Source organism: Sorex araneus, chromosome 1, assembly GCF_027595985.1.
Source record: "Sorex araneus isolate mSorAra2 chromosome 1, mSorAra2.pri, whole genome shotgun sequence".
NCBI lineage: Eukaryota > Metazoa > Chordata > Mammalia > Eulipotyphla > Soricidae > Sorex > Sorex araneus.
This window is the reverse complement of record NC_073302.1, coordinates 450,561,590-450,578,640: the sequence shown is the minus strand read 5'-3', so window position 1 is coordinate 450,578,640 and position 17,051 is coordinate 450,561,590. Positions and strand designations below refer to the sequence as shown.

Below are 17,051 nucleotides of genomic sequence, written 5' to 3'. Positions count from 1 at the left end.
GGGAGGACATCGCAGCCCCCTCCAGTGCTGCTCCTGACTCCGTTTCCCTAGACCTAAGCACAGTTTGGCAGAAAACATGTTTAATAACATTTTCTTATTAAAAAAAAAAAATCCAGCACCACGCGCTCCGTCTGTCCGTGCGTGTCTCCCCGCGGCGGCTAGGTGCTGTTGGCCTGCTCCTGCTCGAACAGGGCCAGGGCCAGCTGCGCGCGCGCGCCCAGCCCCTCCAGGTTGCTGAGGCGGCAGCGGTGGTACAGCTCCTCGCTGAGCCGCGGGCTGCACTCGCGCGCCGAGAACTTCTGCACCAGCCCCGGCTCCACGGCCCGGAAGAGGTGGAGCCCCGAGAACCGGAGGAAAACGTCCATCACCTCCAGCCCCTCCAGGGCCTCCTCCTCCTCCTGGCCCGCCAGCTCGGCGGCCAGCCGGGCCCGTGCCGCCAGGTAGTCCGCGTTGTAGAAGCAGCCCTCTGCCGACGCCTGCCGGTCGAACCGGCCCCCCGCGGGGGCGCCCCGGGCGGGGTCAGCGCCGGGCGGGGAGGGGGGGTCGGCGCCGCCGGCGCCCGTGGGAGGCCGCTGGGGGGCCAGGGCGGGGTTGAACTCCTGGAAGTGGATGGGGAAGAAGGCCTGCCAGCCCGAGATGGCGTTCATGCGGCAGCGGTTCAGCACCTCGGGGCTCGGCCGGGTGCGCACGGTGGTGAGGAAGAAGAGGGTGTCCACGGGGTGCTTCTTGGAGACCACGTCCATGAGGCGCACCTGCGACGGGGCCTCGGCGCGCACGGCGAGCCAGGCCAGCCTGGCCCCCGGGTAGCGGCGCTCCAGCTCCGCCGCGGCCGCCTTCACCCCGAGAAAGGGGTCAGGGGCGCCGCGGCCGTCGCGCGGCCCGTAGACCAGCAGCAGCGTGAGCAGCGCGTGCTCGCGGGGCTCCAGGACGCCGGCCGCGAAGGCCTCTAGGAAGGCGGGGGCGGCCGCCGCCTCGGCACCGGGCAGCGGCAGCACCAGCTGCACGCGCGTGGCCTCGGTGACGTAGGGCACGGGCAGGATCTCCACGCGGCTCAGCGGCCGCAGCAGGCTGACCCTGCGCGCCAGCGCCCGCCGGTGCCCACGCTGCGTCACGGCCTCCAGCAGCAGGTCCAGCGTGTACTCCATGCCCCGCACCGGGTCGAAGCGCCGGTAGCCGTTGAGCAGCCGCTGCTTCTGGAAACGCAGGCGCGGCTGGTAGCGCCGGTTCAGCTGCTCCAGGGCCGTGTCCACGGCGTTGCCCACGTCGGCCCGGCTGGCCCCCTGCAGCGGGCACTTGGGCGCGCCGTCGGCGCAGGAGAAGGTGTGCTGCTCCGTGAAGTAGTCCCAGCCCAGCACCTCGAAGCGCGAGCGCGGCCTGAAGGGCGCCGGGAGGCCCACGGGCCAGCTCAGCCCCGCCTCCCCTTCCGGGGTCAGCGCCGTCAGGTTCCGGATCTGAGCCTGGGGGGGGGGGGATAGCTGGGGTCAGCCTGGCGCCAGGGACCCACCCAGGGCGCAGCCCTGACAGGAAGGGACACCTGGTGGAGCCGCAGCGGACACAGCACCATGCAGCCTCCCCAGCACACCACACCACACCAAGACACCCATCCTCTGCCTGGGGCGCTGAGGTCTGTCCCTGAGTGACCCTCCGGGAGGCCAGGGTCTCCTTAGTGAGGCACTGTGGGCAGTCCGTGGAGTTCGGATACCTGAAACCCACCCCCCATCCTGCAAACCTCTTGCAGCTGGGATGCAGTTCCCGGGACAGTGCCCTCAGCTGGGGTGCAGTTCCCAGGGCAGTTCTCTCAGCTGGGGTGCAGTTCCCAGGGCAGTTCCCTCAGCTGGGATGCAGTTCCCGGGGCAGTGCCCTCAGCTGGGGTGCAGTTCCCAAGGACAGTGCCCTCAGCTGGGGTGCAGTTCCTGGGCAGTCCCCTCAGCTGGGGTGCAGTTCCCGGGGCAGTGCCCTCAGCTGGGGTGCAGTTCCCGGGGCAGTGCCCTCAGCTGGGGTGCAGTTCCCAAGGACAGTCCCCTCAGCTGGGGTGCAGTTCCCAGGGCAGTGCCCTCAGCTGGGTGCAGTTCCCGGGGCAGTGCCCTCAGCTGGGGTGCAGTTCCCAAGGACAGTCCCCTCAGCTGGGGTGCAGTTCCCGGGGCAGTGCCCTCAGCTGGGGTGCAGTTCCGGGGGCCACTCACCTGCAGCTGCTCGATCTCGCTGTAGGCGCGCTCCAGCTCCAGCGCACTGAAGCGTTTGTGCAGCCGGTACATGAGGGTTCCCTCCGAGACAGGGTGCACGGCAAAGGCACTCAGGAAAGCCGGGCTCCCCTCCTTCTCAGGGTCCCCGTTCTTGGCCAACTCAAACGAGTGGTACTGCTGCCCCTGGAGGAACAGTGGCGGGTCGGTGGCGGCCCTGGGCCCCTACCCACGCAGCCCCACTCCCGAGCATCACCACTGAGCCCCGAGAGGTACTCGGGGCCCCGAGCCTGCTTTCTCCGTGGGGTGTTTTGCTTCATTTTGTGATTCGGGGTCAGGGCTGACTCCGTACTGTGTTCAGGGTCACTCCTGGCGGGGCTCGGGGGTCCCTGTGTGCTGCTGGGGCGGGCACAGCTGTATCTCACTGAGGCGCACCAGCAGGCATTGAGAAAGCAGCCAGGGCCGCGAGGAGGGTTCTCCCCAGTGACCCCAGGCTTCTCCAGGGAAGCCGCCCACGCCTGGGGCCAGTTCCCTCTCCTCCTGTCAGAGGCTCAGGGCTGGGTGCTGAGCCGGGACAGGGTCCCGGGACTGGTGATTCATGCAGGACTGGCACAGGGGTCGGAGGGACACACGCAGAGGGCAAGGGGGCGGCGGGGAGAGCCGGCGAGGGACCTGCTCTGGCGCCTGCTGACCAGAGAGGAGCCGCGGGAGCCACTGCAGACCCACCACCCCACGTGAGCCGGGGGACGGGGCTGGACAGGGCCGTCACCTGGTGCTGCGAGACGCAGCCGACGCCCAGGGAGTCGATGAGGCAGCGGCCCAGCCACTCGTCGGGCCGGGCACTGAGGATGTCCCCTCGGCAGCCGTCCAGGTGTGGCCGCAGGCGCAGCAGGAGGCTGCGGGACAGCAGGTAGCCGAAGCCCCCATGGCAGTAACGGGCCTGCTCGCCCGCGCCGATGAACTCCTCGGGCCGGCCCAGGTACAGGTCCTGGCTGATGCTGAGGTGGCCGGCCAGGGCCGCCAGGCGGGGGGCCTGCACGTACGTGTCGTCCTGCATGACGAAGAACCAGTCGTAGTCGGCTCCGAAGTGGGTGTGCAGGTAGCGCAGCGTCTCGGACATGAGCCAGGCCGGCCGCTCGTCGCCGTGGGACACCACCTGCATGCCGGCCGGCGTGCGGGCCCCCCGCTGCCCGGTGAAGTAGAGCAACCGAGGGAAGTGGTGGGCCACCGTGCGGTTCACGGCCACGGCCAGAGTGGACAGCGTGGCCCGGGAAGTGAGAACCGCCACCAGCAGCCGCTCCCGGGAGCCCAACTCGGTCTGGATGTAGCGAGTCCTGCAGAGACCAGCGTGATGCGTGTCAGTGCAGCCGGGGACACACGGCCCTCCGTGACCGCGGCCGCCGGGCACAGGGCGCAGGCAGCTCCTGATGGCGAGGGAGCCCAGGCTAGGGAAGAGGAGCCGAGACTACCACTTCGTACCCAACAGCTACGGGGGGCTGGCACTGATCTGGGGCCAAGGGCAAGTCCCGTCCTGCTCAGGAACATATCAGGATGACTTAACGCCAATGCGTGAGACCTCTCAGACCTGACGGGGGACACTGAGGAACAAACTGGTACCAAGGCCAAGAAGGGGGCCAGGATGGCGCGCAGAGGCAGACCCTATCCTCTGCAGACACAAGACCCCGGGTTCAACCCCCGGCACCATATACAAAGCAGAAAGAACCCAAGACTGGGTTCTTGGTACCACGGGGCTGGACACCTGGACTCGGGAAGGTGAGGGCAGGGTTCGAGGTCGATGGCGGGGCATGGGACCCACACGCACACACACAGCTCTCACCTGAGCACCTTCTTGTAGGGCTTATTGGGGTCCCTATAGTAGGGGACAATCCGCGGCTTGAAGTCTTCATCGCTTTGGTCAAGCCGCCACGGTGCTGCGGGGTTCTGCCGCCCTCCTGGCTCCCCCACGGCCTCCTCGCAGGGATCGGGGCCCTCCCCCTGGATCCAGGAAACCCGCAGGAGGCTCAGGCTGCACCCCAGAGACAGCCCGAGGATGAGGGGCAGCGCTGGGCGCAGCAGCGCCAACAGGGCGTTCAGGCGCATGGTGGTGCCCGGCCCTGCCACGTGCAGCCCCGAAACCACAGCTCGAGGGGGGCCGGCGGGCTGGCGGCGCCAGGTCAGCAGGAGGGGTGCGGCCGCACACGGGGACCCCGGGGCACGGGGATACCCAGCCCCGGCAGCCCCTGGGAGGCCCACCCTGAGTCCGTCCCGACCCAGGTCCGGGGTCCGGTCATGCAGTCACGGCGGCGCGCAGACGCCAGCGCCGGTTCCCGTCTCCCGGCAGAGGGGGAGCAAAGTAAAACGCGGTCCCGCGGAACCCGACCCACGGAGCCCCACGGAGGGGATGGCAGGTGGGCGGGGGGCCGGGCAGCTAATGATTCGGCAGAGCGACACCCCGGCCCGCCGAGGCGGCCTCCCGGGACGCCCCCGGAGGGAGCCAGCGGGCACCCACGCACGGGGGCTGCAGCGGGGCGGGGCGCGGCCGGCGCGCGCCGCGAGGGGGGCTCCCCGCCGCAGCCCGGCCGGGCGGGTGGGGCACGGCCCGGCTCTACCTCTCGGCCATCAGGGCCGGCCGCCCCGTGTCCGGCAGCAAACCGCGGCCCGCGGGCGTGGGCACCGGGACACGCGCCCGCTCCTGGGCCGGGCGCGGCGCCCCCGGACGCCCCTCTGGAAGCGGGGGTGGAGGAGGGCACAGACCCCAGGGCCGGCCCGGAGCCAGCGCCGCCGCTGAAGCCGCTGCCACCTCACCGGCCGGCGCGCATCCCTTCCTCTTCCGCCAGCCGCCGGCCCCGTCTCTATGGTGACCGCATCCGGCCGCTCTCTCCGCCACCTCCTCTCGGTGGTCGGCCGGCCCGCGCACGCGCGCTGCGGAGGCCGGGACCGCCGGGCCGGCGTGCCCCGGGGATGCGCATCCGGAGGGTGGACCCGCGGCGCCCGCTCAACTCCGCTTGCTCGGGCGCCGAGATACCCGCCTCCCCGCCCCGTAACCGATGTTTCCCGGTGGGCGTCGGGCCCCGGGGGTCCGACTCTGGCTAGTTTTACGGGAGTCGATGGTTCCTGGCCGGCCAGTGTCCGAGCTGGGCATGGTCCCAGGGGTGCGGACACTGGACACACTCGACAAACCGAAGCCCCGAGGAAATCTCAAACTGGCATAAGCATCGCTGCAAACAACAACAACAAAAAAGTACGGTCCAGGACAGCGAGAACGAAACTGCATAGGAATTCGGAGGTGACGGGATCCACGGGCTCACGAAGAATGCAAAGCAAACGTGGGGACGGGCTTTCCAGGCGAGGGGCAAGGCTCCGAAGGAGGTCGGGTGAGAAAGACAAAGACAAACGTCCTGGGGTAGAGAGAACAGGCGCGCTTCCCTCGCACTTGTCCAGCCCAGGTTTGATTGCTGTTCACCACACACCGTCCCCCGCGCTCTGCTGGGAGTGACCCCTGAGCACCCCGAGTACGATCTGAGCACTGTTGGATTAACACAAAACCCAAGCAAACGAAAGCAAAGACAAAAAGAGAAGAGAATGAGAGAAGATGATGGTATGAAGGGACCCTGCCATCCCTAGGAGCAGTTTGGAAGTGTATGGGACAGGGACAGTTTTGCTGTCAAATGCTTGGGAGGAGAGGGGAGAAGTAGGATACAGGTATCATGCATATTGCAAGGCAGTATTACACACACACACACACACACACACACACACAAATGAATTCTCCCATAGAACTTCAAATGTATTACTCTCCCCAACTTCAAACTGTACTACAAAATATTAGTGATTAAAATAGCATGGTATTGGGGTAGAAACAGACCTCCAGACTAATGGAATAGGGTTGAATATCCTGCCATACACTCTCAAATATGTGATCATTTAATCTTTGATAAGAAAGCAAAAAATGTGAAGTGGAGCAAGAAAAGCCTCTTTAACAAGTGGTGCTGGTAAAACTGGACAGTTACAGTATGCAAAAAAAAATGGATACAGAACTCTAATATCATGCACAGAAGTTAGATCAAAATAGATTAAAGACCTCAATATCAGATCTGAACCAACAATATACATGGAATAAAACTTAGGCAAAACCCTCCACGATATTGAAGATAAAGGTATCTTCAAAGATGAAATGCCACTGACCAAGCAAGTGGAAGCAAAGATAAACAACTGGGACTATCTTAAACTAAGAAGCTTCTGCACCTCAAAAAAAACAGTGACCAAGATACAAAGACAATCTATGGAATGAGAAAGGATATTCACCTAATACCCTTCTGATAAGGGGTCAATATCAAAGATGTACAAGGCACTGGTTGAACTTTACAAGAAAAAAAATCCAAACCCATCAAAAAATGGGGAGAAGAACAGAAACTTTCTCAAGAGATTCGAACGGCCAAAAGACACATGAAAAAGTGCTCTTCATTACACATAATCAGAGAGATACAGATCAAAACAACAATGAGATATCATTTCACACCACAGAGACTGGCACACATCCAAAAGAATAAGAGCAACCAGTGCTGGCATGAGTGTGGGGGAGAAAGGGACTCTCCTTCATTGTTGGTGGATTGCCGACTGGTCCAGCCTTTTTGGAAAACAATATGGGCACTCCTCAGAAAACTAGAAATTGAGCTCCCATTTGACCCAGCAATACCACTTTTGGGAATATACCCTCAGGGCCCCAAAACACATAGTAGAAACACCATCTGCACCCTATATTCATTGAAGCACTATTCACAACAGTAAGAATCTGGAAACAACCTGAGTGCCCGAGAACAAACGAATGGATAAAGAAACTATGGCACATCTACACAATGTAATACTACTAAACAACTGTTAGGGAAAATGAAGTCATGAAATTTACGTATAAATGAATGGAGTTAGAGAATATTATGCTGAGTGAAATGAATCAGGAGGAAGGACTGCATTCATTTGTTGTATATAAAAAATATATAGATAGAAAACATGGGGCCAGAGCAATAGTACAGCGGGTAGGGTGTTTGCCTTACACCCAGCCGACCAGGGTTCAATCCCTGGCATCCCACATGGTCCCTCAAGCACCTTCAGGAGTAATTCCTGAGCACAGAGACAGGAAAAACCCGAGCATCGCTGGGTGTGACCCAAAAAGCAAAAAAACAATAATAATAATAAATAAAACATCCATGGCCAGGGAAAACAGGGACTAGGAGGCCTAGTCATGGTTAGAATCGACCACAAGTGTGTGTGGGATGAAGGTAGGTAAGATAGAGAAGGGACCAGGATGACAATAATAGCTAGAAATGATTACCGAACAAGAAATGAATGTTAAAAGTTACACTTATGACCCAAGTTCAATCCTCAGTAGCACTGTAGCACTATCATCCTGTTGCTCATCGATTTGCTCGAGCAGGCACCAGTAACGTCTCCATTGTGAGACTTGTTACTGTTTTTCGCTTATCAAATACGCCACGGGTAGCTTGCCAGGCTCTGCTGTGCAGGTGGGATACTCTCGGTAGCTTGCTGTGCTCTCTGAGAGGGATGGAGGATTCGAACCTGGGTCAGCCGTGTGCAGGGCAAACGCCTTACCTGCTGCTATCGCTCTGCCCCAATCCTCAGTACTGCAAATAATTTGTTTTTAATTTGCTGGGCCAAGAGATAGTAGAATGGCTAAAGAGCTTGACTTGCTTTGAGGGGTTACTTGTTTTGGTTTGGGGGCCACATCTAGCAATGCCCAGGGTCTATTCCTTGCTCTGCTCCCAGGGATCATTCCTGATGGAGTTCAGGGGACCATATGGGGTGCCAGGGATTGAACCCAGGTCGGTTGCATGTAAGGTAAATGCCCTACCTCTGTATTATTGTGCTGGTCCTGCACTTTAGTAATTAAGAGTACTGAAGAAAAAACAAAAAATGATTGAGTGCTATATAGCTTAATTCATTACCAAATGGATTTATCATTTGATTATTTTTTATTGGTGTAGCATTAATGTAGTATTATGGAGTTTCACTCTAAAAGTCTGTTTTATTCAGAATTTTTCTTCCATAAAGGTACTGACCATTAATCAATTTCACTTCTAGGAATCAGATTTAAGGTCAAAATGAGTGAACACAGTAGCTTATTTACAAATATGTTTGCCTCTGAGATATTTAAAGAGTGAAATCTACCTAAATATCTAGGAATGGAGTTTGGAAAAACTGTGGTATACCCAGAGTATAGAATCTATATAATAGTGGTGCTGGAGTGACAGCACAGCGGTAGGGCATTTGCCTTGCACACGGCCGACCCGGGTTCAATTCCCAGCATCCCATATGGTCCCTTGAGCACCGCCAGGAGTAATTCCTGAGTTCAAAGCCAGGAGTAACCCCTGTGAATCGCCGGGTGTGACCCAAAAAGAAAAAAAATCTATATAATACTTTACATGCAATAACATGAATCTCAAGCACAATATAGTGGATAAATATACATCCATGTTTTAATACATTTTCTTTCAATAAACTAAATTCAGTAATAAAACAGTATTAATCTTTATCTTGTTTTTAAATTGATTTGTATATGTATTTTATCACATATTATATATCACTTCTTATATAAAATATAGAAATAGTATTTTCATTCTGAATTCACCAAGTTTTTTTTTTTTTTTTTTTTTTTGCTTTTTGGGTCACACCCAGTGATGCTCAGGGGTTACTCCTGGCTTTGCACTCAGGAATTACTCCTGGCGGTGGTCAGGGGACCATATGGGATTCTGGGAATTGAACCCGGGTCAGCTGCATGTAAGGCAAACGCCCTCCCTGCTGTGCTATCGCTCCAGCCCTCATACTCTACACTATTGATGTACCAAGAGTATCACTTGTAATCACTTGTCATCCCATTGTTCATCAATTTGTTCGAGTGGGCACCAGTCACATCTCCATTCGCCCCTGTCTCATGCTAGTGTAGCCCAATGGCGTCTGCTAGCTCCAGAAACACGAAAAGCCTCAAACCGTTCATTCAGGGTCTTGACGAAGAAGACTGACCATCTCATAGGTGGGTGGCCACGCGGTCTTTTGACGTCCCGTGGAATCCAGTCGGTAACAGCTGTAGTCCAGCGGTCGTCTCTGAATCGCATTACATGTCCAGTCCATCTGATTTTCGACGCCTTGGCAAACAAGACAGCGTCCCTGATTCTTGACCATTGACAGAGGTCGGAACTCCGGATTCCTTCTCTCACGTGAGTGAAACATGATACTCCAAGCATAGCTCTTTCAATGGATTCCTCTTTGGGAGACCGAATAGCTGTTTTTGTGGGGCCCAGGTCTCTGAGGTTTGTTAGTGCAGGAAGATCGGTGGAGTCGAAAAGATGTGCCCGGAGCCAGAGATTCTTTGTCCTCTTAATCACTTCTTCGATGCTCTTGAAGGCTTTCATGCTGCTCTCTTCCTCCTGTGCCAGGTGCCAGGTTGTGATGTTGTGTTCTCAACCCAGCTGCTGCATTCGGAGATGTTTATTCCATTGAGGGCAAATGGAACAGCAGGAACTAGTCCTTTTCTCAAGAACATTGTCTTCGTGTGATTCAGCTGCAGTCCGACCTTTCCACACTCACAGTCGAAGTCAGCCAGCATTTGTGCCTCTTGGCTGATATCTGGTGTTATTAGAATGATGTCATCAGCGAAGCAGAGGTGGTGTAGTTGCCAACCATCTATCTTCACTCCCATTCCTTCCCATTCCAGTCATCGCATGATGTTCCTGAGGGTGGCACTGAAGAGTTTTGGTGAAATGGTGTCGCCTGCCAAACCCTCTCTTTATTTTTTTTATTTTTTTTTCAAACCCTCTCTTTACATCGATGATCACTTCCTTGTAGAATAGTGAGATCCTGGCGGTGAATCCGTAATACAGCTCACAGAGGATCCTTCATTCATTTTAAGTACCAAGAGTAGGACACAACATTTGATGGGGTTTAAAGTAGAAAGCAACCAATCTCATGGGGAATATCTATCTATCTATCTATCTATCTATCTATCTATCTGTCTATCTATTTATCTATCATCTATCTTTAAACACACAAGGCTCAACTTTTTTTTTTCTTTTTGGGTCACACCTGGCGATGCACAGGGGTTACTCCTGGGTCTGCATTCAGGAATTACTCCTGGCGGTGCTCAGGGGACCATATGGAATGCTGGGAATTGAACCCAGGTTGGCCGTGTGAAAGGCAAACGCCCTACACGCTGTGCTATTGTTCCAGCCCCTCAAGGCTCAACTTTTAACAAACATGTTAGTCATCTCTTATACAAGGGCTTAATGGCTCCAGGATGAAATCCAACAATCTTCACACTCTTTCCTCTAAGGAAACTTTATTGGACCATTTTTTAGCAGATTATTCATAACAAGCAATACAAAATTAATTGTTTCAGTTCTGCTTTGGGGGGCACAGTTCAGGATCTGGGAGGAATCATTCGAAATATGGTTGTGGGAAGGTGCAATGGTAGTGGGACAGTGTTTGAATATTAAATGGAATGAATTATTGTGAACAACTTTATAAAAATAAAATGAAATTTAAAAAATAAATAAATTGAGCCTAGAAAGAAATATGGTTATTGTATAATCAGAATCACAGTTTACTGGACAAGAAGAATTAATATTTGTGTCTGTCTTTCTTATCAACTATTAAGATGAGTACTAATTTCCTAACCCATGTCCTTTTGGTTTGATGAAAACAAAATTTGTACCAGTAAACTGCCCTCGTTCTCCACACCACAGAGACCTCCAAACCCCATAATGACCCCTGAGCACAGAGACACGATCACCACCGGGGTGGCTCCAATACTCCTCCATCCTTTTTTTTTTTTTTTTTGCTTTTGGGGTCACACCTGGCGATGCACAGGGATTACTCCTGGCTCTGCACTCAGGAATTACTCCTGGCGGTGGTCAGGGGACCCTATGGGATGCTGGGAATCGAACCCGGGTCGGCCGCATGCAAGGCAAACACCCTACCGGCTGTGCTATCGCTCCAGCCCCTCCTCCACCCTCCTTAACCTGAGGAGGAAAAGCAAAATTGGAGGAATTGTAACAAATGGCAGAAATTTACAAAGTTACTTATGATTTTGGAAAACTATTGTCAGTGATACAATGTTGCTACAGCTGTAACAATGTCAATTTCAAGGTTCTGTGTTTTAGTTTGGTCTCATTCCCCTGACCCTGAAAGAGCACCCACTGCGGCACCGGCACCTTGGGAAGGACGGGTAAAGAGAGACTTCTAAAATATCAGCTAGGACAAATGGAGATGCTACTGAGACCACTTGAGAAAATTGATGATCAACGGGATGATGATGATGATGATGATGATGATGATGTGTTCTAGTTTCACTGTAATCACTGTCATCCTGTTGCTCATCGATTTGTTCGAGCGGGCACCAATAACGTCTCTCATTGAGAGACTTATTGTTACTGTTTTTGGCATATCCAATACGCACGGGCCTTGCCAGGTTCTGCCACATGTTCTAGCTTACTGAAGAAAAAACACTGTATCAAAAAGAATTCCCTTTCCTTTCCAGTGCTACTGAAAAACGCTATAACCGGGAAGGCTTCAGCGGTTAAGAGCACTGCCTTGTCTTGCAGGTCATGAGTTCAACCCCCAGTGCCACCCACATAGCCAAGGGTGGTTGTGCAGGCTCCACTGCCTGGGACCCCTGCTCCACAACAGAATGTGCCATTCCCAGGACACTGCAACCAGTTATACACAAGCACAACGACTAAAGTTGTGGGTCTCCGAGGAGCACAACTACACAGAAGCACATACGTGTTGGCATAAGTGTGTGCGTGGGGCGAGTCTGCAGAGCAGCAAATCACATGACAGAAAAGCCCAGGTGAGCCTGGGGCCAGCATGACAACCAACAAACAAAAAAGGGTCGTGTTGCCTCTTGCAAGCACCAGAGGGAAGTGTTCAAGCATCACAGGGCGGATTATCCCCAGCAAGCACCACGACCAAGAACAGGATCCCAGGTTGCCTCGAGAGCAGCAAAGGGAAGGGGAAGTCATCCTTCTGGAAACATGATGTGTGTGTTAGATCCTTTCACCTCTGAACTTCGTTTCAAAATAGTAAAGGGGTGTGATAAAAATGCTTTGTTATTTAAAAAGCACATTGGTACTGTTGCAAGCACCTGACTGAAAGGTTCTTGAGATTGCATGCAAGAGTCGCACCGACCATCTTCTGTATTACTGCTGTTTCACAGCTTGACTAGTTGCATCTCTGTGAGCTTATCTTCAGCGGAACTTATGCCATGGCCGCAGTTACAGCAACGTCCTTGTCCCCAACAGCAGCCCCACTGTACAGGACCAACTCTACTGCATGCGCCTACAAGCTCTGTGGCCCCTAGCTGCTTCTGATGGCTGACTGGTTACACAACTACCTGGCCTCGTGGGCCATCAGAAAGTTTAGCAGATAGGACATTTGCCTTGCATACAGCTGACCAGGGTTCGACTCCCTGGCATATCCTCCCCCACACACACACACCCGCAAGTGCCACTGGAGTGATTCTCCTGAGCACCCGATTGGTCGGGTCACATATGTAAGTGGTTTGTGGGATGACCACTGGCTTGCATATGTAAATGAGGGACTCAGCAGAGGGCTCCATTGTGTGGTACCTCCCCCTTCTCCCTAAAGGTGCTTTAGGGGTGACACCTTTAGGGGTGGGCCCGGGGCCTGGCATCCCTTCCATTCTTGGGGTGTGGGAAGTGTTTGAGTCACACTGGGCACTGCTCAGGGCTCATTCCTACTTCTGCACTCAGGGATCATCGTGACAGAGCCAGATAACAAAGCTGGCAGCTGCCGTACCCCCTTTACTATCTCTTTGGTCCCAGTTAATAGTTTTTTAGAGGCTACACCCAGTGGTACCGTGTGGCATATCCTCAGCCCTAAGAGATTCCATTCTTGGGCTAGAGAGATAGCACAGCGGGTAGGGCATTTGCCCTGCATGTGGCAGACCTGGATTTGATCCCTGCCATCCCAGATGGTCCCCCCAGCACCGCCAGGAATAATTCCTGAGTGCAGAGGCAGGAATAACCCCTGAGCATTGCTGTCACTGTCACTGTCATCCCGTTGCTCATCGATTTGTTCGAGCGGGCACCAGTAATGTCTCTTATTGTGAGACTTGTTGTTACTGTTTTTGGCATATCCAATACACCACGGGTAGCTTGCCAAGCTCTGCCGTGCGGGCGCGATACTCTTGGTAGCTTGCTGGGCTCTCCGAGAGGGATGGAGCATTGCTGGGTGTGATGCAATAATAAAAAAAAATTCCATTCTTATATTTTAAATTAGATTGCAATATTTATGTCTTTTATTAGGGAGAGTTTGGGGCCAACCTGGTCAATCCTCCTATCTCTTGATCTGTACGTCCCTTGCTCTCTCTTTGATCCCTGCCTCCCTTTCAGTTTCTTCTCCCCACATCTCTGATCTGTTCCTGCAAGAGAGCCAAACCCTGAGTGGGGATGGTAGAGCATGTAAGCGGCCAGCACGTTTTCCAGGCAGCTCTTGCTCTGCCAAGGGAGACCACCCATCACTGGCCGACACATGGGGAGCTCTGCATGCTATGGGCGTAGTCAGAGAAGTGCCAGGGTCATCTTCCTCTGCTCTCCAGTCACCGTACAGAGCTGGGGTTTGGGAATCGTTTAGCCTTGAATCCTGGCACAGTCTCCTACCAGGATTATTTTTACTAACCTCTGGGTCTTTGCTTCCCATCTGTAAAGTCTTAAGAATACACACACCTTGGAGTTTTGGGGAAGGGATAAATACAATGACGTCAATAAAAGAGCCTGAGGAAACTGGGTCTCTGTAATCTGCTGGGAGCTTACATTTATTTCACTGAGGCCGGGAAAGTTGTTTCCAGGAAGCCAGGTGCTTAGATGGACAATGTTATGTGATCCACAACCACACAGAACTACTTTGTTCTTTCTTGCTGTTGTTTTTTGGCTATACCTGGCTCTGCTCAGGGATCACTCCTGTAAGTGCCTGAGGGCAGACCTGGGTTGGCTGCTTGCAATACAAGTGATTCACTCCCTATACTATCTTTTGGGCCAAGAATTACTTTTGCTACAACAACAACAAAGGGCTCTGCCTGACAAAAGTACCAGGTACACCTGTCTTTGGGCTGGACACCCTTGGGTCCTCTTAGTGCAGGGGGGCAGCCCCACCCCACAGCTGCCAGAAGCCCGGGCAGCCACACTCACATCCCTCCAGCCCCTCATGGAAACAGTCCAGCTTCACAGCTAATCTCGGGAGAGATGCCAAGCCAGTGGGGCTCATACACACACAGGTCTTTGGGCTGAAAACTCGGGGGCTTTCTTGGGCGGGGGCAGGATGAGAATCAGTCCAGTCCTGTAGATCTTGGAGCTCCCAGAGTGCGCGGCCACATACCCGGCGCTGCGGCATCTCCCAATTCCAGAATCTGACAGTCCGGTAGGAGCACAGCACACTACATGGGAAAGTAGTCTAGAAGCCCACAAAGCTCGATAAGTGAAAAGAGTAACACAGGAGGCTCAGTCAGCAACAGACCACTCAGTAAACTCTCAATGACTTAATGACAGCATTGTGAGATAGAACCATTTTCATATTTTCTTTCACAAATATATTTTTTTAATTCCACTTACCACTTTGTTGTTAAAAAGTATATTAATTATTTTTTTTTGCTTGCTAAGGGAGCAGGCTTGGGGGGAGGGCAGGAAACTGGGGACAATGGTGGAAGGAAGGTCACAGGTCACACTGGTGGCGGGATTAGTGCAGGAACATTGAAAGCCCACAATTGTATTATGAACAACTCCGTAAACCACTGTGTTTAAATAAAGTTAGGAAGAAAAGGGCTTTGCATTTAGCTAATCATTGTCTTTACCTAGCTTCTTTACCTAAATTCTTTTTTTTTTTTTTTTTTTTGCTTTTTGGGTCACACCTGGCGATGCACAGGGGTTACTCCTGGCTCTGCACTCAGGAATTACCCCTGGCCGTGCTCAGGGGACCATATGGGATGCTGGGATTTGAACCCGGGTCGGCCGCGTGCAAGGCAAACGCCCTACCCGCTGTGCTATCTCTCCAGCCCCACTTTACCTAAATTCTTTTGTCGTATAGGTACTCAATATTTGCTAAATGCATTGCTTTTGCTCAGTACTTGTTACATGCATTAAATGAAATAGTCTTTCTAATGCATACTTAGGCAAAACTACTAACATCAGGGAAGGCAAGAAAGAAGTCAATTGGCTAATTAGCCAGAAGCAGTCTACGCCCACATGAAGTGAGTGCTACCATCAGTTCTACTTCCCAGAGACTGGTCAGTATTTTGTCAAGTTGGGATTCACCACACACCATGAAGAGCAGAGGGGCAGGAATGATTGCTTGCAAGCATTAAACTACACTAAGTAAAACTGTTCCCAGATTTACAGCCTCATCTAGTTGCAAGCTTCCTAGGGCATGGAAGGGTGGGGACGGGGCAGCTGGAAAGAGAAGCCAGCCCTGAGCACCGCCAGATGTGGCTCTAATATAAAAACAAACCGAAAGCAAAAACAAAGCAAAACTAAATTGGGAGGGCCAGGATTATTGTATAGTGTGTAGGGCGCTTGCCTTGCACACAGCTGAACCCCATATGGTCCCCCAAGCCTGCCAGGAATGATCCATGAATGCAGACAGGAGTAAGCCCTAAAGACAGCTGGTGTAGCCCCTCCCCCCCCCAAAAAAAAACCCTCTAATTTAATTCTAGGAACAGGTATGTTCAAAGGCATATAAGTGAGAGTGGGACTTGTCTTGTTTGGAATACAAGTCAGTTCAGAGTCTCCTGGGATCTGAGGAGGAAAGCTAATTTCTAAGAAATGGGCGCATTTGGGGCTGGAGCAATAGCACAGCGGGTAGGGCGTTTGCCTTGCACGCGGCCGACCCAGGTTCGAATCCCAGCATCCCATATGGTCCCCTGAGCACCGCCAGGAGTAATTCCTGAGTGCATGAGCCAGGAGGAACCCCTGTGCATCGCCGGGTGTGACCCAAAAAACAAAAAACAAAACAAAAAAAAAGAAATGAGCGCATTCTTTGAAAGGGTCGTGCAGGGGACTGTGGGGGCTGCGCTCAGGAGTACCAGCTTCCCACCCCGCCCCCTGCCGCGTCACCGATGACAGAGCCCCCCGTGAACAGAGCCACTGCAGGGGTCGCCAGGGCCAGCGCCGCGTCCCCAGCTGCAGCGGGACTGAGCACGCGGGAAGGAGCTCTGCTCCTAAACAGTGGGGCTCGAGGGAAGGCTCGTGGGGAAGGGCAGGGGCTTCCGCAACATTCACCTTAGCTCAGAAAAGGGGGCTAAAGGGGGCTTACGTTTTCCTCCGGGGGTCTTCCCATCACACTCACGCGGCTCCCGGGACACCTAAGGACGCCGGAGCGGGGAACGTAAGCGACACGGTTCAGAAGAGAGACGGGGTCGGGACGGGGGCTAGGCTAGGCGGCGCCCGCCCCACCAAGCGCCTTTCCCCGGGGTGGGGGTCCTGCTCCCCGCACCGTCTCCGCGGACGCGCCCCTCCCGCCCTCTCCCCCGTCTTCTCTCCCCAGTTCCACCCATTGTCGTGATGCACCGCGGCCGGCGAGGTCCTCGCCCGACGGGGCCGAGCGGGGCTGCGCGGGCCCGGACCCCCGGGGCCTCCGCGTGACTCCGCAGGTCTCCCAGGCCGGGGGGCGCCCGCAGGGCCCGGCCCGCGCTCCGAGGAGCGGCCCGGGAGCGGCAGCTCCCAGCGCGCCCGCCCGCACTCGCGCCCTCTCCCCGCCCCGCCCCGCGGCGCGCGGCCCGATGACGTCACGCGGCCGCGGGCGGCCCCTGGGATACGCGGTAGTTCTCGAGGCCGCGCCTCGGCCCGCGCC

The 17,051-nt window shown here is 54.7% G+C and overlaps 1 protein-coding gene across 2 annotated transcripts; it reads right to left on the bottom strand.

Moving 5' to 3' along the window:
* Window positions 1-63: 63 nt before the first annotated feature.
* CHPF2 (chondroitin polymerizing factor 2) lies at window positions 64-16,962 on the bottom strand. 2 transcript variants are annotated; one of them, XM_055123753.1, is made up of 5 exons: window positions 16,515-16,962; window positions 4,018-4,175; window positions 2,950-3,514; window positions 2,184-2,366; window positions 64-1,457 (listed from the first exon to the last, which is right to left on the bottom strand). In XM_055123753.1, exons 1-5 carry the CDS (start codon window positions 16,536-16,538, stop codon window positions 159-161), a joined length of 2,229 nt encoding a protein of 742 aa, XP_054979728.1. In that variant the 5' UTR covers window positions 16,539-16,962; the 3' UTR covers window positions 64-158. The 2 variants fall into 2 exon arrangements, with proteins under 2 accessions (XP_054979728.1, XP_004620242.2); XM_004620185.2 differs by lacking the exon at window positions 16,515-16,962 and having other exon boundaries at window positions 4,018-8,455.
* Window positions 16,963-17,051: the final 89 nt, after the last annotated feature.

Coding starts and splice junctions, on each gene's coding strand:
- CHPF2 (XM_004620185.2), bottom strand. CDS start 4,280: ATGCGCCTGAACGCCCTGTTGGCGCTGCTGCGCCCAGCGCTGCCCCTC. Junction 2,367..2,949: donor GCTGCGTCTCGCAGCACCAG/GTGACGGCCCTG, acceptor CTGTTCCTCCAG/GGGCAGCAGTACCACTCGTT. Junction 1,458..2,183: donor GCGAGATCGAGCAGCTGCAG/GTGAGTGGCCCC, acceptor CCCCCCCCCCAG/GCTCAGATCCGGAACCTGAC.